The following is a 23,431-nucleotide window of genomic DNA, read 5'->3' on the forward strand; positions in this document are numbered from 1 at the left end:
TGTTATGTAATCTTTCTGTTAAAAATACGAATCTATAGCAATTACAAAAAGTGTATTTACAGTGATAAGAAAATTATACGTGCAATTGATAATTTCATATACTTATAAAACTTTCAAATATACCAAATTTAGTATCGAAATTAAGTTTAAAACGACGACCCTGTTTTATAATAACAACAAAACTCATTACGGATGGGTGGTTTTATAATAAAAATATTATATAATAGTTTTAAATCCAAATTTTCACATTTCCCACCATTCCCAAAGTAAGAAGTACAATTATCTTGCCAAGTTCTACCGGATTCTATTTCCTGATCTTCCGGCGATGAGAGGCATACGATCAATAGTTTCGGAACGTTCTCGTGGGCTTGAAGCTGCTCCCAGGGGACGAGTTGAGAAACAGTTCAATGTAGCGATGGTCCATGTTATTCTTGTCTCGTCTCATCGCCTGCAGAGTAAATTAAAACATTTATACATTAGGAGTCGAGATGGCCCAGTGGTTAGAACGCGAGCATCTTAACCGATGATTGCGGGTTCAAACCCAGACAAGCACCGCTGATTCATGTGATTAATTTGTCTTTATAATTCATCTCCTGCTCGGCGGTGAAGGAAAACATCGTGAGGAAACCTGCATGTGACAAAATTTCATAGAAGTTCTGCCAGATGTGTATTCTACCAACCCGCATTGGAACAGCGTGGTGGGATATGTTCCAAAAACCTACACCTCAAAGGGAGAGGAGGCCTTTAGCCCAGCAGTGGGAATTTACAGGCTGTTGTTGTTGTTGTATACATTAGAAGGACTGTCAGAAATAATGCAGTATGAGTAATGATGAAATAAAGGCCTGTCTTGGGTCTGGGTGTTTGTGGTCCCGTCGTTACTTCTGATTTCCATAACACAAGTGCTTCAGCTACTTACATTGGGATCAGAGTAATGTATGTGATGTTGTCTCAGTATATTTAACCTTTCACAAAAATATAAAGATTACTAAACTATTTAAAGAAATCGATTTCAAAAAGGCGATTATTTAATTTTAACTATTTATTTTATTTGTAGGTAATGACAGTGCACAATATATATAGACGTCAGACGAGTGAACATAGTTGACAAGTATTCGATAAATAAAAAGGTTTAATATTTAATTTGTGTATGCATCCTCCATACTCCTAATAAGTAATAATAACAGCCTGTAAATTTCCCACTGCTGGGATAAAGCCTTCTCTTTTTTTGTGGCGAAGGTTAGGAGCATATTCCACACTGATGAGGTTGGTGGATTCACATGTGCCAGAACTTCTTAGAAATTGGACAAACGCAGGTTCCATTTTTGTTTTTTTGTTAATGAAATATATATATATATACATATAAAGACTAAATATTTGTTGAAATATACTCACTCTCATGGCGTCTTCGTGACATTCAAACTCAACGTCCGCTTCGCCCGACGGCCTGCCGCTGTTGTCGTATAGAATATTTATATTCATCGGCCGAATAGGCTTGAAGAACTGAAAACATTAAAAACAATCTAAAATTAATGTTAAATATTTTAATCAATATTATGATGAATGTTAATTTTAATTGAGCTGAGATGGCCCAGTGGTTAGAACGCGTGCATCTTAACCGATGATCGTGAGTTTAAATCCAGGTAAGCACCACTATATATGTATATGTGCTTAACTTGTGTTTATAATTCATCTCGTGCTCAGCGGTGAAGGAAAACATCGTGAGAAAACCTGCATGTGACAAATTTCATAGAAATTCTGCCACATGTGTATTCCACCAACCCGCATTGGAACAGCGTGGTGGAATATGTTCCAAACCTTCTCCTCTAAGGGAGAGGAGGCCTTTAGCCCAGCAGTGGGAATTTACAGGCTGTTGTTGTTGTATAATTAATGTTTATGTTAATTAATTATGCAGTTCGGTAAAAAAGACTACTTTTGTTACGTTAAATGAGGGCATGTTTTTATATTATATTCCCCGTGACGTAGAAGCGACCGCCTATTTAGAATAACACCGTCAAAGAGCGGGAGTGCGCATTGCTTTTCCCGTTCGCCTGGTGAGTGAGCTAATGCATACAGAATCTCAACATTGAAAATGCTTTCACGGTGAATAGTTTTCTTTTGGTACATACTTCGACCTGACTAGTGTATATAGAGTTCATAGTTTTCAATTGCCGATTGAAACCAGTACGCTTGTTTGTTGCAGTATATTTCAAACTCAAACTCCTTTATTCAATATAGAAGCATTACACTTACTTATTGATTGTCAAATAAACACTACCACCGGTTCGGAAAAAGGAACACCCTGACCTGAGAAGAACCGGCGAAAGAAACTCAGCGGGTCTTTTTTTGTTATTTTTTTTGGTCAAATTAATAAGACACATAGTAGTATATGATTAGAAATAGCCAGGAGGCGATCGTTTCATTCCCAAGGTGTGCTATCAAACATAAACTCGCTAATTGTATAGTAACCTTTTGCACACAAACATTCCTTAACAATTTTTTTAAATTTGGCAACAAAAGCATTTTAAACGCTTTCTGGGATCCTGTTGTAGAAGCGTATACATTGCCCCACAAAAGAGTTACTGACTCTATGCAGTCGAGTAACAGGAGTAACAATTTATATTTTGAATTATTTTAAATTACTCGCGGGAAACTCGATGTGGCTCGTTAAAAATAATAGTGTCTAGCGGACCTCCGTTTAACAATTGGCATCATATCCTGTATATGATTTATATTATGAATTATTTTAAAATACTCGCTGGAAACCTGATGGCTTCGTGAAAAATAATAGTGTCTAGAGAACCTCCGTTTAACAATTGGCATCATATCCTGTATATGATTTATATTATGAATTATTTTAAAATACTCGCTGGAAACCTGATGGCTTCGTGAAAAATAATAGTGTCTAGAGAACCTCCGTTTAACAATTGGCATCATATCCTGTATATGATTTATATTATGAATTATTTTAAAATACTCGCTGGAAACCTGATGGCTTCGTGAAAAATAATAGTGTCTAGAGAACCTCCGTTTAACAATTGGCATCATATACAGGGTGCTCGTATAATAAAGTTCAAAGCGCTTACATAAGCGATATCCTGCGGCGTGGCCTTGAAGGGCAGGCCACGCATGTGCACGCAATAGCTGCCTCCGCGCCGCCCGCCGCGCGAGTATCCGCCCCCGCCCCCGCTTCCGCTACTGTTCCCGCCACCGCTACCGCCTGTAACGTGAGACGGATCTGCATGTACAAATTTAAATCGCATTAATATCAACTACATTCACTCAGAACAATTACACGTCACAAATATAGCAAAAACTAAAGTGTAGAAGAAATAAATATATCCTTTGAAAACTTTTGTATATTTTTTTGTTTAATAAAAGAAAACTTGATTTAAATACATTTGCTGCATATACTGCCTGTATATGAGAAATAATAACAGATTACAATGACTTGCTTACACGTTCGCTCAGAATCTTTTCAAGAGTGTCAGAGATAAGTTATCAAAGCTAAACTTATTTACTAATGCAATACTTGAATTTGATGATTCAATAATGACAAACATGACATATGTATGTATATTAGTGATAGAATTGAATGGTATTTTTCGAAGTTACAGTTTAAGAAAATTAATATTTCTAGCAAGTTAATAAAAGTAGTAAATATCTATAGTATATAATCACAATATGGCTGACAGCTGTGTCTGACTTCTTAATATATAGAGTATTAAGGGTTTTACGAGACTAGGGACTCAATATGGTATAGAAATAACGGTATAACTAATACCTCGTCCGAACGAACTCCCCCGTCCCCTGTTTCCAAAGCGGCTGCCATATCTGTCGTTCCTATCGTAGGGCGTGGGTCGGTAGCCTCGCGTGGATTTGAACCCGCCACCGCTCTCCATACGCGATCGATACGCTCGCATCTCGTCCGCTGAGCTCATAAACACCTCTATGTATCTGGAAATGGGAGGAAGATGTAAATACTTTGTAATAACCCAACCAGAACTATGTTAATTGGATTTTAATGTCAATTTTAAATTCGTCGGTAAAGGACGTAGTGTCGATATTAATAGAATTTCATATTTAATATCGACAAATTTTCGCTGTTATTTATGTTTGTATCGTGAAACAAGATCCTATCCCAGAACGCAGTATTTATATTACTTCTAACTATAAGAACCTGATTCGAAGGTCCTAATCCGTGGGTGATCAGCGTTTAAATCTAGAGGAGAGACAAACGCTTAATCCTTAACTATACGTCGGTGATCTTTGACAAGTCTCACAGTGTCTCATGGATGTGACTCTGGTGTATTTTATGTTTTTCCCAAAGACATATTTTGTATAATTCTGCCCTACTGAGTGTAATGGCGCATCCACACATGTCATTTTTGCGCCTTCACTATACTGCCACGCTTGAGTCAGTGTTATTGTCAATATGTTGCAAAAAAATATTATGAATAACATTTTTTTTTAAGTTATAGGTTGGCGGACGAGCATACGGGCCACCTGATGGTAAGTGGTCACCAACACCCATAGACAATGACGCTGTAAGAAATATCAACTATTCCTTACATCGTCAATGTGCCACCAACCTTGGGAACTATAATGTTACGTCCCTTGTGCCTGTAGTTACACTGGCTCACTCATCCTTCAAACCGGAATACAACATTTCTGCGTACTGATGTTTATATATTAACATACAACAATAAAAACAAACAGTTGCCTATCTAGCATTTTTGATTTCGAGCTTTATAATTATTATAGGAGATTTATAATTATTAATACTGTGAAGGAAGAAAAAATTCTGAGCATGGAACTATTCAATGAGTTTCCGTACCTCGAAGCACAAACGGAACCATTAAAAGATTACTTATATCTAATTAGTCTGTTGACTGTTCGTCTCTTAGTAAGCGAATCAATTGACCGGTTTTTTATTTGCAACATTAGTACAATCACATTCTTCAACGAGGACAATGGTCCTCTTAAAAGAATAATATAGTTTTAATAGCATGTGCAGATTTCGATCACGTTTTTTTAGTCGATCTAGAGCTCTCCTTGAAAACTAGTTTTGAAATAAAATAAACCTATGTGGCTCGCCGGAACCACTGATAACAATACTTTCGCAAATCCGTGGCATAATTTGAATGGCGTATTAGCCAGACACGTATGGATGGACCATTAACTTTGTTCAATATTAAATAAATCAAAGTCCAGAAGTCTTCCCGTCTTCGTCTCCCGCCGCTCCCCGCTCCCCGTACCGCTCTCCCCGCTCCCCTCGACCGCCCAAACCTTGGACAACTCAACAACCAATCACGATTGCCTTCCCAGATGCTACCAACCGTGACACTTTATAGAATACCATAAACAAAATTCTATAAATTTTTTACCCATTGTTTTAATTTTCTATTAAGTTTAAAATAAATCCTCATTATTATTATTTTTCAGTATTAAAAGATAAGTAACATGGATTATATAGTTGAATTATGCGACAAAATTTTGTTTCTATAGCAAGGGTTTGGGTGAACTACTAAAATAAAATAAAAAATAACTAAAATGAATGCCTTTTTGTTTATGATATTTGTATATCAAAATGTCATGAGGAGCAGCATTCTAGAAATGCAAATTACATCGTTTATTAGCCCTTAATTTACTAAATTATCCCAAATTTTAATCTATATCATAACACCTCAATTACATGGTTTGGAAACTATGATTTATAGAATGAAGCCCAGTGGGAAATTATAACTACTTTTTTATAAATATCAAAACTTATCCGTAGCACTATAAAACCCAAATTGATACATCAAATAATTATACACTTTATCATATTGTGTAGAAATAAATAATTAAAATTAAATAAAAATTCTATAAACCACAGATTCAAGTAAAAGGGGTCCCATTATTAACCCTCTACACCAATATACTGAAGTTGTGGTGTGCATTGATCTTCACGTGAGGATATTAGGCAATATTGCGGCGAAGACATTTGAGATTTGAGAGAAGCATTAAATACTTAACTTAAATCCACCAGTTAAATAAAAGTGCTTTATTGTAATGATATCAATGATTTAAATCAATTATTTTAAAGACAATTTTGATGAAATTTTACCATTCAATGTAAAAAATGTTACGTAGAGAGATTCATTATTTATTCTCATTTTAATTAATTACTCAGAATTTATATGTAATATAAACTTTAAATGTGATTTGCTGTAATTTCAGTTTAAGCAATAATATTTATTCAGTTAAACTAAGATATTCTATAAAAGTTGCTCTTTATAATTATATTTTCTTTATAGATTATATGTTGACTAAAATTTTTAGCTTAACAATAAAATGACGGAGAAACAAAGTTGCAAAATATCCGCACACCGCACACCACAATTAAATAACTTTCCCCCCACCTGTGTCCTATTTTCTCCCTGTCCCTGTTGAGAGCGTCTTGAGCGCTCTGCTTGTCAACGAAGTATACAAACGCCTCGCCCGAGGCCCGCCCCGTGTGGTCGGAGAGCAAGTGCACCCAGTCTGGGGCCACCGTCAGCCCTGCCCCGTCCGAAGCAGATAAAATCAAGTTACATGGTGCTAGTGTATTCTCATGGCAGAAATTCAAAAATAGACCCTATAAATGTCTAGTGATGTATGATTTCTATCAAATGTAAATGATAATGAAGTAAATAGGATTTTTTAATCAATTAAAATCCAATCAATAACTATGTTTGTTTGGGAGATGATTCATTTTTTAAACTCATTATAAATTGCTTGTCAGAGACCTAGGCCATTACTAATCCCCAAGGTTTAATGCTTGTTTGAGATAAAATCATAAATAATTACCGCTAAAAAACTGCACTATTTCTTCTTTAGAGCAACCGAAAGGCAAGCCTCTCAGTTTAACAACACCTACATCATCAGTGACGTTGGGTATACTATCGAAACCGTTTTCACTTTGACGCATAGCATTCAAAGCCCATTCCATGTCTTGGCGGTCAGTAGAAAATACTGAAACAATAAATATGTACAATTAAACACTGTAATTGACCAAAACATTTGTCAAAGCTATCACATGGAGACTAAAGAACATGCAGAAAACTAAAATATTATATATATTAAGAACTTCTCTTACCTTCGATGTATCTCTTCCCCATGTTTTCCTTGTCTTTTTTCAGAGCCTCCTCTACGTCTTCTTGACTTTGCACCTCGACAAAACATTCTCCTGATGGCCTTCCAGGACGTACTTCAGTCAAGTGAACACCTAACAAAAACAAAAGAAAAACAGATAATTCTGACTTCTATTAAAGTATATCAAAAAAATACTATGAATGTACATCTTCAATTGATTTAATTATATAAAAAAATGTATCTAACGTCAAAATTGAACGCAAACAAAAAAGGAATCGATTGATTGTCGTGCCGCCATATCTATTGAATTACAATAATTACTGTACATCAAAGAATAAAAATATGAAATTCTTACTTACCATCTTTTTCATTCAAAACATTTACGCCGTTTAAGAAGTCGAGGACATCTTCAATTGTCGTAGAGAAAGGCAAACCCCGTAGTTTGATAATGTGGCTACCGTCACCCGAACCCAACATTTTGAGATATGGGACAGCAAATTGTGGTGTAAATTAAATTTACGATATAGAGAAGAAAAACAAACTATTACAGCTGCTAATAACTAGAGGCAATTAGCATTCCACAAGTTATAAATAGATAAAATTTACTTTCGGCGTCGTGAATTTTGTGACGTCTCTTTTGGCCCGCTTTTATCCTTTTTTTTATTAGACACTGTTGGTAGCTAGCTTACATCTTACACTATACAGCCCAATAAACATTAAACTAAGTACTGTATAAGTTTTAAAAAATAATGTTTTGAAAAAGTTAAATATTAAAATCGAATTACTACTCGTTGCAATAAATATAATACCTCAAGCACGATAATTTACAATATTCCTGTCTCAGAATAGAAAATATTCAGTTATTTATTAGCTGTGGAATGTCATGTAATAATTTTTTTATTTTCCATAATAATCTGTTTCTGTAATCTGTATTCTGTATTTGGTTTTAGAATTCAGAATCTAGCATCGGTTTATTGCATTAATTTAATGTAGATTTCAATGTTTGTTTAATGTTTTAAAATATTTGCGTTCTCTATTTCTGCTATAAATAAAACGAACTATATAATTCGGGCAAAGTTTCTTTATATATTATAATAAATATCATTTTGAAGATGACGGTGGACGGTGATGATAAACCCCAAAGGGACCGTGTGTTTATGGATATTTCGATTGGTGGTTTGCCGTCCGGTCGTATAATATTTGAGTTATTTAATGATATAGCACCTAAAACTGCTGAGAATTTCCGCGCGCTATGTGCTGGAGACATGGGTATTGGAAAAAATACAGGAAAACCTTTAACTTATAAGGTTAGCAAACTTACCTCACTAATAACAGTTTTAAGACTGAAGGTATTTAGCTGGTTGCTGGATCTGATTATTGCACCATTTAAAGCAAAAAATACCCTATAACTAGTATGACTCTAATTACTGAAAATTTTGATAAGTTAACTACTGTTTTATCCTAGGGTATGGTCTTTCATCGAGTGGTGAAAGACTTTATGATACAAGGTGGTGACTTTACTCATGCCAATGGAACTGGTGGTGAATCAATTTATGGAGGGACATTTGAAGGTATTGATATAGTTTACATATGCCTATTTTACACAAGTAATCCTCGGAAATAAAACAATAGGCAGAAGCATTTGAACCATTATAATATTAGTATTTGCTTTTGATTATATTCATTCCTGTTTGTTCAGTACTTCAGTACTTTTTGATCTATAATCTGAGAACTTGCCATATTTTTTCATAAAAACTAAAGTATAAACTTATATTTATTAATATAAAATAACTTCAATCATGCTCTACTAGTCTGGCTTCATCAGATTTGCGTATTATAATCCTGCTTTATAAAATAAGTACATAATAGACTGATAGACTATATTAGTTATGGTTAAAGTAAAGTAAAGTAACAGCCTGTATATTTCCCACTGCTGGGCTAAGGCCTCCTCTTCTATTAAGGAGAGTGCTTGAAACATATTCCATGCTGTTCAAATGCAGGTTGATGGAATGCACATGTGGCAGAATTTTAATGAAATTTGACACATGCAGGTTTCCTTACAATGTTTTCCTTCTCCGCCGAGCATGAGATGAACTATAAACAGAAATTAAGCACACATATATAGTGGTGCTTGCCTGAATTTGAGCCCGCAATCATCGGTTAAGATACATGCATTCTAACCACTGGGCAATCTCAACTCACTAGTGCTAGATATCTTGATAGTTATGTCTATAAATAAGAAATTACCTTGTAAATAATAATGATTATAATGAATTTCAGATGAAACTTTTGAACTCCAACATGATAGACCATATTTGCTGTCCATGGCTAACAGGGGCAAGGACACAAATGGTTCACAGTTCTTTATGTAAGTTGTGCACGATAGAGGGTAAGGAATTGCTCATATTCTATAAAGATTCAAGATTAAAGCAGGGATTTTTTATTCATTCATATTAAAAGTAAAGCAACTCAACTTTTTCAAGAGATTTATTCCACCTTGAATGTGGTTGCACATGTTTCCTCATGAAGTTTTTCGTCATCTTCACAAGAGATGAAATATCAACTCAAAAGAAGCATGTATAATTTGTTTCTGCTTTCCCTGATTCAAATTGGCACCATTAATCAATATACAACCTTTATTTGATTTTGATTAATTTAATTATTGTATTATTTACACAATATCCCATTAATGGTTCTTATTTAAACATATTTATATACTGCATTGGTATGATGATAAATGTGTACTTTGATGAATACAAACATTATAAACAATAACCAAAGAGCACTTGGATGTCTGTCCAGTCAAAGTGAGCTTACGGCACTCAACCTACTTCTTATTTGACAACAAAATGGTGTCAAGTACATGCAAAAATGAAAGTGAATTGACTAAGTTATGCTGAAATTTGTAGCATTACATTTGTATATACATGAAGTTGTGTTATATTTACATAAATATATAGAGTTTTTAATACAAAAAATTGGGAATAAGCATATAAAGGCCATCTATGTTGTTAGCCAAGGCCAATGTTTATATTGAAATTTCAAGTACTTACTGTGATTATTACATGTATTTTGCTGGCAACCTATAAATATTCTAATCATGAAACTTTCCATAATTTTGAAATGGAGAAACTGGCTGTGTGTTACACATCATTATTCTGTTGAGTGTACTCCTTAAAAATGTAGTAGGTTGTATCTGTGCTACTTTTATGATACTATTAACAAGTCAGTATAGATTTTTACTTTTAAATGATGGTATATGTCACCATAATAGAAGCATGTGTATTAATTATGACTGGACTAATGAGGATACACTATGATAATTGTTAGGCCGTACTGATTCTGCTTGAGTTGAGAAAGAGATTGTGTAGAGCAGAGTCGCCATTGTTGTTGTAATGACTGTGTGCTTGAATTCACCCACCGCTAGTGTGACGTGTCCGTTGTTGCGTAGAACGCGGCCGACGCTGGGAGCGGCGCGCTATCATTCTTGTTGTGTTCTGTGTGTTGTAGAACAACACAGCCGGCGCCCCATCTCGACAAGTGAGTTGATATTATTATCAGATGTATTGTCGTTGTGATTATACTTTGTTCGCGTTAAGAATGCAGTGAGTTGTCATTGTTTACCGGCCTGACTCCGCCCCCTTTGACCAATCAAATCTTTTCAAATTACAAAGTCAAGTTCACATTTAATTAATTATTAAATGATATTTTTATTTTTATAATTTAAATTTTGTTTATTTATATATGTATATTTAATTTATTCAAGCTGTACACGTAATAATTAATGTAACCTATAGCTACTAGATGGCGTTATGTCAAAATATGTAAATTTCTACATCGCGATGGAAAGATTCGCAAACGATTGTATATACCTAGTGGTAAGAATTTTGTTGATTAAACACCCGCTTCGATTTTTACTTTAATGTGTATTTTATGAATTCATTATACTTAGTCTTTAAAACAAATATAATTTGTTGGGAGGGGTTTGATAAAAATCACGAAAATAACACAAGGGGGAGGGGGGGGGTTTGTGTTGTAGTAAGATATCTCGTGTATTTATTTTTTCGTCTAATGCGCGATTTTTAAACAAATATGGTCCTTAATTTCAGAATAAAATAAGATTATAGTTTATACCTGTATTTAAATTAAGATAATATTCAGAAAATTTTAAGATTCGTTGTAGGTACTAAAAATTCACGTGATGTATATATGTAGGTGATACACTACGTATCACCAATGGGGGAGGGGGGGTTAAAAAATGCTAAAAAAAAAAGATCACTTGATTAATGGACAACCCCTCACTGAATTCTTAACGCGGACAGACTATAGTATAATTTGTATGTGTGCTGACTGGTGTGTGTGTGTGTCAGTGTGCACGTAGTGTTCGGGCACGTGGCGGGCGGCGCGGCGCTGGTGCGCCAACTGGAGGCGCTTGCCGTGGACCGCAACGCGCGACCTCTGCAGGACGTCGTCGTCGCCAACTGCGGCCAGCTCGTGCGCCTCAAGCCAGGTCTGTATATGACTAGGAACTTTCTGGAACTTTTGTGTTTTTTATATTTATTTATAATAAAAATAACGAGTCGAGATGGATGGGTTCAAAACCAGCCAAGCACCGCTGATTCATGTGATTAATTTGTCTTTATAATTCATCTCGTGCTCAGCGGTAAAGGAAAGCAACGTGAGGAAACTTGCACGTGACAAATTTCATTGAAATTCTTCCACATGTGTATTACACCAACCCGCATTGGAACAGCGTGGTGGAATATGTTCCAAACCTTCTCCTTAAAGGGAGAGGAGGCCTTTAGCCCAGCTGTGAGAATTTACAGGCTGTTGTTGTTGTTGTTGATTTATAACGTAAGAATTGTATGTGACGTTACAATGTTAAGTTCATTGCTGTTAAGATTAATGACATTATGTTATATGTTTGTAATTTGTTATGACAATGTAAATAAGAACATCATTCTCATCGTCGTACCATTATAACCTTACAAATATTTCTGGTGTCTATTTTTACTTAGAAGAGTTTTTTTTTTTGTAAATTACAAAAGTCATCTTAAATTATTATAATCGTAATTAATTACTTTATAATTGATTTTATCAGTTTTAAATTACCTTTTCATAGGCAAGAAGCGTAAGCAGGAAAAGGAAAAAGAGAAGGAGAGTGGGGAGGAATCGGACCAGTCCCACAAGAAGGATAGGAAGAAGAAGAAGGATAAGAAAAAGAGACGGTAATTAATTGCTATTTCATTTTACTAGATTTTGTTTATTGTATATCAGAAACCTCTTAGCCGTTTTCTCAATATAGACTATATAATATATAGAGTTGGTATAAGCATTTTTAATATTTAATAACATGCTTCTCTCCTTTAAGATCTGTGAGTTTATCCCCTGTGATTTTATTGATTCACTAATTTCACCCCCCTCTAGAAGGGAGAAAGATGGCCTTTACACATTATGGGTCATTTACAGATGGATATGTACATTGCAACTTGCTTGCTTGCTCTTCAAATTAGATAGTTAAACACTATTCAATTATAAAAATTCAAAATTCAAAAGAATCGTTAAAGAGCGTTTGTGTGCTAAAGGATATTACAGCACTAATGACTTTCTAGTTGACTGCACACCTTGGGAATGAAATGATCGCCTCCAGGCTGCTTCAAATAACAAGAATATGTTTATTGTTGTAAATTATAAATTGACATTATAAAAAAAATTATATATATCCCGCTGAGTTTCTTTCGCCGGTTCTTCTCAGGTCTGAGGTATTATATTCCGAACCGGTGGTAGATTATCGACATTCAATAAGAAAGTGTAAACACTTCTATTTTGAATAAAGGTTTTTGACTTTGACTATGTTTTATAGTCATTTAAATAATTACATTAAATTGTAATCATTTTATATCACCAGCCATTCAGACCGTTCGGCCGATGAAGAGGTTCCTGAAGCACCATCTCATCCCCTGGTCACGACATCCAAGATAGACCCGAGGGAGATACCTGAAGTACCAACTAACAGGTTTCTCATGAGAGGGGGTCGTGACCAGGACAGAGATAACAGGAATGACGCCAGGAGGGACAGAGAGAGGTATGTTTAATATTAATACAGTGTGTGATTTTGAGTTCCTAATTGTATCAAGTATTTTATATTCATTTCAATTCATGATAATGACTAGTCTTCTCTTTAAAAAAGGAAATTTTTATTTTATTGAAAGAAGTAGCAGAAGTATTTTTATTTATTTATTTAAAATAAGAGTAGATATAAAAAAAATACAAGTTAGTAAAAGCAAAAAGAAAAAAATTAAATTAAACTAAAAAACAAATGATAAACTAAAAATAAAAAACTACGGACTTGCACTAAAAGCAATTAGTCAAAATACAAGATTCCAAACCCGTTAATCTAAGTAAGCAGTATCTTATTTGATTGTTGTAATTTATTTACAGCTTCAGTCAATTTTTAATGTAAGTGGAAAAAATGTAATGAAAATTAAATTATTATTTTATGCAATATTCTTATTTCTTCTTGTAATATTTTATTTCATTGATTGTACATTATTATGCAAGTTATATAAATAGATTTTTTGTGCTTTTTTGTAGGATGCGCTATCGTGAAAGGGAACGTCACTCGTATACCCGCAGTGGGAGAATCATCAAAGGTCGTGGAGTATTTGTGAGTAGATTAATTTACTATCTTCAAACAAATAAATGTCACAATTAAAAATTGCGTACAAAATGTTATTTGTGAATATAGTCTGTGGGAACTGTGAGTCGTTACAAACGCTATTTTACTTTTAATCACATTATAGTATTTATAGTAATACAATCAATAAAATAATTGTAATAGTAGTAAATAACGTAGTCGCAAACCTTAAGAAAACATCATCTTATTTGACTTTATTTATGATTTTTAAAAAGTAATTCGGCGTTCGCCAACTCTACCGCTAGCCGGCTACCGGTGTTTATCTCAGCTCAAAAAGGTCGAATCTCATTTTGAATCCGCGCGGATTGTAAATCGCTCCCCTTCATAGTAAGTAAGTAAAGTAACCTGTAAATTTCTCACCTCCCAAGAGGCCTCTAAGGCCTTATTCCATTATGGAGAGGGCTCAGAACTTATTCCACCACCTGTTTGTTCTGTTTGTTCCGATGCTGGTTGGTGGGATACACATGTGGCAGAATTTCGATGAAATTATACACATGTAGGTATCCTCACGATGTTTTCCTTCAGCGCCGAGCACGAGATGAATTATTTATTTATTTATTTATTTGAATACATACATTATACACTTAAAATTAAACATATAAAACTGACACTTATCTGATGTATGTACCAATTACAGACGTAAACAGCACTGCTGAAGATTACTGTCTAGCTGGTTAATAATAAAACTTAACTATTGAGATTACAAAAATATTACAAAAATAAAATAAAGATAACAAAAGAATTTTCAAATACAAAAATATTACAAAAAAAAAATACAGATAACAAAAGAAGAAAGAATGTCACATAACAAGCAAAATAAACTACTAGAGCTAAATTTTACTCACAGAACATGACAAAACATCACAAATTTTTCGCTTAAACTTCGGCATGGAATCGGAAAAAACATCAATATTTTGTGTTAATGCACACAAATCGTACTGGCTACACATTCTATTTATCGGGGAATATTTAGAAACAGTTGTTTGGGGAATATTTATACACACAAACCAAGCACATCTCAGCTCATATCTCTTTCCCCTATTCTTATGTTAGTATTGAGTACTGATGTCGTGTGTGTGTGTGTGTGAGCAGCGCTACCGCACGCCGTCTCGCTCGCGTTCTCGCTCGGCGACGCCGCCGCACTGGCGCCAGGCGCAGCGACGCATCGTCAAGCTGCAACACGTCGAGGTATGTGCCCACCATGCGTGCGTGTGCGAGCGTGCGTGTGCGTGCGTGCGCGCGTGCGTGCGTGCGTTTTTTTTTATGGTATAAGTTGGCGGACGAGCATATGACCGATAGACAATGACGCTGTAAGAAATATTAACTATTCCTTACATCGTCAATGTGCCACCAACATTGGGTACTGAGATGTTATGTCCCTTGTGCCTGTAGTTACACTGGATCACTCACCCTTCAGACCGGAACACAACAATACTGAGTACTGTTATTTAGCGGTAGAATAATTGATGAGTGGATGGTACCTACCAAGACGGGCTTGCACATAGCCCTACCACCAAGTACGTGCGTGCGTGCGTGCGTGCGCTTTAAATATTCATTTTTACTGATAAACATGGAGACATTTATTGCGATGCTTTGTTGACAAACCTACTAATCCAACATATGTGAAATCTGTAGTAAAAGATGCAGCAAGTTCCGGAGATTTTATTATATAATATATGTTTACAAGAGTTTAATAATAATATTAACCGCTTAAAACTTATTCTTTTGACGTAAATTTCATGTTCTGGTAAAGCTTAAACATTCAACATGGCAATTATTTAAAAAAAAAACTTAAATAAGTCTGAGGCAAGTGAGCACTATAATATATATGTAATGTATATAAATATGAATGTAATGTTGTAATTAGTTAATGTTGTAACAGATTGAACGCAGGCCCATAGAGCACGAGAGGCCTAAGAGCAAGGTGACAGTGCAACATCACAGCAGTAAGTCTGGTTACTGTTTAATGTACAAACAGAACTACACTAACATGACTCCTTGAAAACCCTTTTTTTAATTAAAATATGGCTGATATAGTATAGATCATATTTACTTATAGTACTTCAAAATAAATAATATGGATTGGCAAACATAAGTAATATTTGTATTGTATAGATTTAACGAGTGCGAGTGAAATAGCAAATAAAATAATAATTCATTGAAGTTTAGAGTTGAAATTTTAAGAAAGGGAAGAAAAGAAATGTTTGTGTAGTCTTGGACTGTTTGTTTTTTGTAATTGTAATTTTATTACCATAGAAGAAGGAGAGGAGGGCACTCCTGAGAGACCGCGGGAGAAAGAGGAGGGAGAATGTGATTCTACTTTAGGTATGTGTCAGACAGATTTTTCAATAGCTGGCCAAATTATTATTGCCTTTTATTTCAAAGATATCTGAAAATTTACTTTTTCGACACAACGTTTTTGATTGATGTGTTATTGCTGTGACGTAATACTGTTTTCGCTAATTAAATATTACTTTCCAGATCAATCTCGTCACGAGAAGATAGATTACAACGCGTTGGATTTCGAGGAGGATATAGAACACGACGGTACTCATTGTCAATGCACTGCAAATTTTCTTAAAAATCATATTACAAGACAATTCTTGTAATATGATTTTTAAGAAAATTGTTTGATTGTTTTAATTATTTAAATTGTTTTAACGATTGTAAAGATGTACCAACGTTTTTACAATCGTTATGTAAGCTTTAAATCGTGAGTCAGATTATGGCGGTGTTAATGTCGTGTGTTGTGTGCGCAGATCGCATGGCGGGCTCGGATCGCGCCGAGCTGCTGGCACGGGCGCTCGGAGTCAACCCTAAGCGGTGAGACCAACCCCCCCCCACACTCGCTCACCACCACACCCCACTCCTTATTATACACAACTGTATTAAACATAACACTACTACCACTTCAGATAGTATATATAGAGAGTGTACATATATGTATGTATATATATATTATATGTACATTGTATGAGTATTTACATGTAGATATTTGTATGCAATATATGTATATTACCGACTTAGCACCACCTACCCAACTTTCATACAACCTCTCTCCTTATTGGGTTGTCTGGAAGAAATGGCTACTTAGCCATAAGACCGCCCGTTGTACTCTACAATATTATATATAATATTGTAACATATCATAATGTGTAACATGTGGTGTACAATGAAGTATAAATAAATAAATATATTTTCCTAAGAATCATGGGCACGAAACTCAGTAGTAACTTATTTCCAATATTTGAAATACAAAATGATGTTGCTTAAATACAATTATATATAATACATCCTATCCCAAGTACATGATAGTGGCATGAATAAGGAATACTTTGCGGAGTCGAAACGACTTCATGCTTGTTTCTCGTGATCCTAGTGTGTCTCACTGACTCTGTCAAAGCTATCGATGTTTTTTGTTTTGTTTTTTTTTGTTTTTTTTTTTTTCATTTATTTTAAAGAGGGTTTTTTCTGTAAGAAAATGCCACCCTCATAGTGCTTACAAAACATTAAACTTAACAAATTGATTAATTACATCGATTCTTAAAAACACCATCCACTAATTTGTACAAAACTTGCGCTGGTTCTGATGTTGGGTCAGCGAGGACTCTATTACATGCCCCCGCCTCCCCGCAATAATTGATTAAACGTAAAAAAGAAATTCTATCAGTCTCATTCCGAGCACACTCCATTATTACGTGGTACGTGTCTTCTAAGCTATCGATGTTACTGTGCATGTGTGGGCGCAGGCACGACGAGTGGCGAGGGCGCAGCCCTGCGGGCGAGGCGCGCTCCCCGCGGCGCGGCCCGCAGTCGGCCGTGGCCGCCGTGCCGCCCGCGGGCGCTCCGGCGCCGTCCGGGGAGTACGACCCCTTCAGCCTGCTACGCAGCACCTTCACCAAGAACAAGCCCGCCAGGTACAATAGGCTGTTTGACTGGTTTTTAAAATCCATTTTATATTATTTAGTAGAGGTTAAGGTACCCAATAAAAGTTGATTTTTTTATTTCTAGTACATGTTTGCTGAAAAATATCATAATAAAAATTCCATATTTAAATAACGCGCGAAAACGCTACTTGAACAATATGGCGCTGCGATGGGGTCGGTGACGTCACTTTGCTGTATTTTAATATGTGGTACATATAGTAGAAAAGCTAAGTTTATAAGAAAGTGACTTCATCATAAGCCCGGCCAATCGGGAGCGTTTTGAGTCACGTGACAAACGTTTGAAAAAATGCATTTTTATGTATTGATTTTTAAATAAATTAAGTATTATTTTTAAGTTTCGTTAGTAAATAACCATTTTTAAACTCATGATATACACTGATAACAATAATTTACAATTTATTTTTTCGCATTGTCAAATAGCCTATTACTTCTATAATAAATATACGCTTTTGTCATAAGTATAAATTATGCTAGATGTATGTGAGTATAGTCATTTTAATTTGGTTTAAAAAATAAATTTTTTGGACATTGAAATACGTTTGAAAACTTCAAACAAATAACCAATTATGAATATCTGTTCCAGAAATGTTTATAATTAATTTTATTATTTATTATGGATGTAGCACCTCGGATATATATTGTAGAGGATTAAGTGATGTCAAATCAAATCAATTTTATTCAACTTCACAATGAAGCGTTTTTCAACCATGATCGTCATCCATCTAAATATAATTTTCCGCCAGTATCTTAAAGCATTTACAACGTTGTGTTACACTTAATTCCTTTCGTAATAGAAAAGAGGAACGTCCTGAGAGATACGATAAGCACAGAGAAGAGAAACAGCAACGCGACAAGCACAGAAACGAGGACAGGAGGCCCCGAGACAGCCTCAAGGAGCCTCTGGACAGGCAAAGGCCCAGAGACGACAAGCGAGATCGATCTGAGGAGAGGTACTGGGCCAAGGAGAGCGATAAGAGGGAGAAGGAAGATACGAGCGACAGGGCGAGGGAGAAGGACAGGAATAGAGATGACAAGAAGAAAGATAAGGATAGGAAGGGTAACTCGACAACTGTTAAGGAGGGGTGAGTCTGTGCGATTGTAATGTCTAATCAAATAAAATCAAATCAAAATAAACTTTATTCAAGTAGGCTTTTACAAGCACTTTTGAATCGTCATTTTACAATTAAGAAGCTACCACCGGTTCGGAAAGTAGATTCTACCGATAATGTTCAGAGTAACTGTGATCGTTTGGATTTTATATAGATAAACATTGATTTTCTAATAGAGACTGTATTCAGGTTTATAAAAATACGCCCTGATGATAATTATATTTAAACTTAACATTAAATAAAATATTATTATTATTATTTATTCAACCTTTGTTATAGTTGAATCTGACTTGACGATATGTCTCATCAAAACTACGAAGTTGAAAGTTTAGGATTTTGATGAATATACTCCAAAAAAATTAAAAATTGTAAACACTAAAATATAACTACATATTTAATATAATTTTTTAGATCAAAATCACCAACTCCCGAACGCAAACAACCGTCGGATGGCAAGTCCGCGGAGGACGAAAAGAAAAAGGTAAAGTTTAGCTTTTGACAACTGTTACCAAATACATGATAGATCACAAGACAAGTAGTCTATAAGGAGAAAAGGTCTTAGCCCAGCTGTGGGAAATTTTAGACCTGGTAACTTAAGTTTATCAAACAAATCTCTGAGAGCTGAGATGGCCGAGTGGTTAGAACGCGTGTATCTTAACCGATGATTGCGGGTTCAAAGTGCTTAGCTTAATTTGTGTTTATAATTCATCTCGTGCTCGGCGGTGAAGGAAAACATCCTGAGGAAACCTGCATGTGTCTAATTACATGGAAATTCTGCCACATGTGCATTCCACCAACCCGCATTGGAAAAGTGTGGTGGAATATGTTCCAAATCCTCTCCTTAATGGAACAGGAGGCTTTATCCCAGCCGTGGGAAATTTACAGGCTGTTACTTTACTTTAAACAAACCTCCAGTTGGACTCATTTAAAAGACCATACGAGTCGACTCAAATAGAATATTTAATTTTAATTTGATTTAACAGGAGGAAGAGAGAAACGAGGCTCGCAAGGAACTGATGGAGATAGTCCGTCTCATCAAGTCGAGGCAACGCGAGCGGGAAAGCAAAGCATCAGGTAATATTGATGGTTTATGGGTTTCAATAAAAAACGATTCTTTAATCACGTTGACAAAACTTATTTAGCCAATACAAACCAGAAAATGGTTTAATGGCTTGTAAAATATATTAATGTGTATGTTTTATTATAAAAAGAAATAAATAAATAAAAAAAAAAAAAAAATTTGTTCACAGCAAGAACACTTGGTTACAACGACGTATAGCCAGAGATAATAGTGTTGCCACTCATAGTATAGACATTTGCAACCAAAGTTAAATTTTATTTTTATATCCTACTACTATTATAAAGGCGAAAGTTTGTAAGTATGGATGTATGGATGTTTGTTACTCTTTCACGTAAAAACTGCTGAATGGATTTGAATGAAACTTTACCACAATATAGCTTATACATCAGAATAACACATAGGCTACAATTTTTGAGGTTTCTAATGTGAGGTCGTAAAAAAACAGATTTTTTGCGCTTACATTGCAAACGCTGACTGAATCCTATAAGATAGATCAAAACAATGTACTACAGTATTGTACAACTTAAAAAGGTCTACAAAAAAGTCCGTGATGGTATATGTTTATCTCTTAGGAATAACCCACAATAACCATTTTTTATCCTTTACTTTGTACGGCTTATTTACAAAGCGATTTTAAGCGATTACTAGACTAGACGGGACGAACCTGAAGTCCACGCGAACGAAGTCGCGGGCAAAAGCTAGTATCTAATAAATTTAATACATTTACCGATATTGAACATTGACATTAGGAATTTTCACACTGTGCTCTTTATTTATCGCATATTATATTTATTATCCGAGCAGAATGATCTAAAACATCCCAATGCCTTATTTGCACAGGTGCTGGAAAATCCATATATTGTTATACATTTCTTGTCAGATTTAGTTAAAAATCAACGAAAAAAACAAGAGTAAATATCTGTGTTGAATGTCAACACGTTCGCTTAGTTCCATTAAAGCCTAACTTCTGAGGGTTATTTTTAATCTGCCCATCATATTATGTATATTGTTTAATTAGTTCGAAACTTTTACTCTAGACATCAATACAAATGTAGCATTGTAGTCGAAACTCTCATTATGTTGTGTCACATGTTCACCTTAAAACTTAACAAAAGTATATTTATAATTATGGACGTATTTAACGTCTTACAAAAATTTTGTGGTCAATGCAAATGTGGTGTTTTGAATGTTTTCGTAAATGTTTTTGATATATGGCGATATTAAAAAGATTGCAAAGTTAGTAATTACAAAAATATGATTAATAATTGTTCGTACAGAGACTAAGAAGAAGCGTCGATCGTCAAGCTCGTCCTCAGACTCAGACGAACGAGACAAGCGGCGCCGCAGTCGGAGCAGGTACCGTACTTATACTTATCGAAATATAATTTACATTTTGAAGATGAAGCCTTTAATATCATCATCATCATCATCCTCCTGCCCTTATCCCAATTTTATTTGGGGTTGGGACAGCATGTCTTCTCCTTCCATACCTCTCTGTCAGACGTCATCTCACAAGTGACGTTCTTTTTAACTATATCTTTCACACAATCCATCCATTGTTTCTTTGGTCGCTCCTCTACTTCTATGCACATGCACATCCATGCTCAAGACCTTCCTCTTTTTTTATACTATTGGTTGGCAGACGAGCATATGGGCCACCTGTTTGTAAGTGGTTACTACCGCCTACCCTCACCATAGACAATGACGCTGTAAGAAACATCAACCATTCATTGCCATAGCGTAACCATGGGAACTAAGATGTTATGTCCCTTTTGCCTGTAGTTACACTGGCTTACTCATCCTTCAAACCGGAACACGACAATACTGAGTAATTTTAAATAAAACTAGTTATAACGGATTTTAATCGCGTTTATTAATTATTTTGGACATCCCGACGTTTACATTTTACGTCACGGGTAGACAGTCTACCCACGAAAGACCAGAGTCAGACCACGAACGCTGTAAAGTGCTCGAAACGTCGGGATGTCCAAAATAATTAATATACGCGATTAAAATCCGTTATAACTAGTTTTATTTAAATGTGTAATAATCGCGAAAATTTAAGACAACATAATACTGAGTACTGTTGTTTGGCGGTAGAATATGTAATGAGTGGGTGGTATCTACCCAGGCGGGCTTGCCCAAAACCCTACCACCGAGTATTCATCTTCAATATGTTGCTCATACAATCAAACCTTTAACCCTAAAAGTAAATTATATTTATTTCAATTGGAATCCAAATAATAATAATAATAATAATCTTTATTTGAAAATATAAGCATTACAGTATTTACACCAAGTCGCTTATATTTACACTAATTACTAAACATTTTTTTTTTTTTCATTTGTTTGGTTGTGTCGCAGAGGCGGGCGTTCGCGTCGTTCCCGCAGTCCCCGCGCCCGCCGTCGCCGCTCTACCTCCTCCAATTGAAGCGCCGCCGTGACGTCACACACGCACTCATACATTTAAACCAATTCATACACTTGTACAGTACGACACTTGGATGTAGCATCGGAAAATGCAATAGAATGAAAATAAAACCGATTACTGCCGATTTACGCAACCAATAGATATAGCTCCCTATCGCGCCATTCGACGCTATTCGTCGCTATAGATTCACGCGTCAGAGAAAGCAAGTGCATGTAAATCGACGCGTCAAATTGACGAATATATTAGGTCATATGATATTACAAGTTATTACGTTTGTGTAAAGATCATATTCGAACGAGAAAGAAATTTTTATAATTTGGGTTAGCGTACTCAATTCGGATGTGATCGGTTTTACGAATTTTGCCGATGCGACATCTAAGTTTTGTCGTACTATACTTTAAAATATATTTCAATAGTAAGATTAAAATGTTGCTCCCAATGATATTCTAATAAACAGATATGTTATATCCATACTAAACAACAGAAAAAAGTGTGCCGCGCCGGGGACCGTTTATTTTAGTTTATTTTTACATGATATAAACAATAAGTAAAAGGGATAACTAGATGTTTTAATTACGCAAAACGTATTACTACGTAATTATGATGTATTATAACGTACAACTAAAGGCAAACGTCCCAATTAGGACGTTTTCTAGTCTTCACTTTTTGCGAGTTAATAACATATCTGTTTACTACAACATCATTGGTTGCTCCCAATAAAGTGACCCGTTGATGGATGCTTTATATTGTGAGCGATGTGTAAAAATTGGTTTGAAATTGAATACATGATGAAGTAATGTGTGCAAGTACCTTTATGTTGACTAGATTTTTTTTCTAATAATTCTTAATTATGTAACGATTGAACCCGATAGAGAATTGTCTAAAATTGTAACGTTGTTTTTACAATTAATAACTATTCAATATTAAGATTTAAATGACTCTTAAATTCCATGTAATTGTTGTTACATTTGATAGAAAAATTGATCGAATTGTAAATTTTGTAACGTGTATAAATTGAAAATGTTATGCTAAAGTATGGAGTTTAAGCAAAAT

General features: G+C 35.1%; 2 protein-coding genes across 3 annotated transcripts; one reads left to right on the forward strand and one right to left on the reverse strand.

Moving 5' to 3' along the window:
* Positions 1-260: 260 nt before the first annotated feature.
* Positions 261-7,767, reverse strand: LOC124535172 (heterogeneous nuclear ribonucleoprotein F-like). Of its 2 annotated transcripts, none has more exons than XM_047111271.1 (8): positions 7,473-7,767; positions 7,118-7,246; positions 6,829-6,993; positions 6,402-6,540; positions 3,782-3,954; positions 3,084-3,217; positions 1,393-1,500; positions 261-448 (listed from the first exon to the last, which is right to left on the reverse strand). In XM_047111271.1, exons 1-8 carry the CDS (start codon positions 7,588-7,590, stop codon positions 341-343), a joined length of 1,074 nt encoding a protein of 357 aa, XP_046967227.1. In that variant the 5' UTR covers positions 7,591-7,767; the 3' UTR covers positions 261-340. The 2 variants fall into 2 exon arrangements, with proteins under 2 accessions (XP_046967227.1, XP_046967226.1); XM_047111270.1 differs by having other exon boundaries at positions 3,084-3,235.
* A 266-nt stretch (positions 7,768-8,033) lies between these two features.
* LOC124535180 (peptidyl-prolyl cis-trans isomerase G) lies at positions 8,034-22,572 on the forward strand. The gene is made up of 19 exons (XM_047111279.1): positions 8,034-8,420; positions 8,579-8,684; positions 9,394-9,481; positions 10,624-10,653; positions 11,484-11,623; positions 12,236-12,341; positions 13,022-13,198; positions 13,708-13,780; positions 14,903-14,998; positions 15,693-15,756; positions 16,067-16,135; positions 16,292-16,357; positions 16,570-16,633; positions 17,560-17,727; positions 18,552-18,839; positions 19,278-19,347; positions 19,850-19,940; positions 21,225-21,303; positions 22,312-22,572. The coding sequence occupies exons 1-19, from the start codon at positions 8,226-8,228 to the stop codon at positions 22,376-22,378; spliced, it is 2,037 nt and encodes a 678-aa protein (XP_046967235.1). The 5' UTR covers positions 8,034-8,225; the 3' UTR covers positions 22,379-22,572.
* The last annotated feature ends 859 nt before the right edge of the window (positions 22,573-23,431 follow it).

This window comes from Vanessa cardui, chromosome 14 (assembly GCF_905220365.1).
Source record: "Vanessa cardui chromosome 14, ilVanCard2.1, whole genome shotgun sequence".
NCBI lineage: Eukaryota > Metazoa > Arthropoda > Insecta > Lepidoptera > Nymphalidae > Vanessa > Vanessa cardui.

Excerpts from the sequence above, each read along its gene's own strand:
- LOC124535172 (XM_047111270.1), bottom strand. The coding sequence starts at position 7,590 with ATGTTGGGTTCGGGTGACGGTAGCCACATTATCAAACTACGGGGTTTG. Across the intron at positions 3,955-6,401 it reads AGGGAGAAAATAGGACACAG|ATACATAGAGGTGTTTATGA; the intron begins GTGGGGGGAAAG and ends TCCCATTTCCAG. Across the intron at positions 1,501-3,083 it reads CGCCGCAGGATATCGCTTAT|TTCTTCAAGCCTATTCGGCC; the intron begins GTAAGCGCTTTG and ends TAATGTTTTCAG.
- LOC124535180 (XM_047111279.1), top strand. The coding sequence starts at position 8,226 with ATGACGGTGGACGGTGATGATAAACCCCAAAGGGACCGTGTGTTTATG. Across the intron at positions 8,685-9,393 it reads TTATGGAGGGACATTTGAAG|ATGAAACTTTTGAACTCCAA; the intron begins GTATTGATATAG and ends AATGAATTTCAG. Across the intron at positions 14,999-15,692 it reads TCAAGCTGCAACACGTCGAG|ATTGAACGCAGGCCCATAGA; the intron begins GTATGTGCCCAC and ends ATGTTGTAACAG.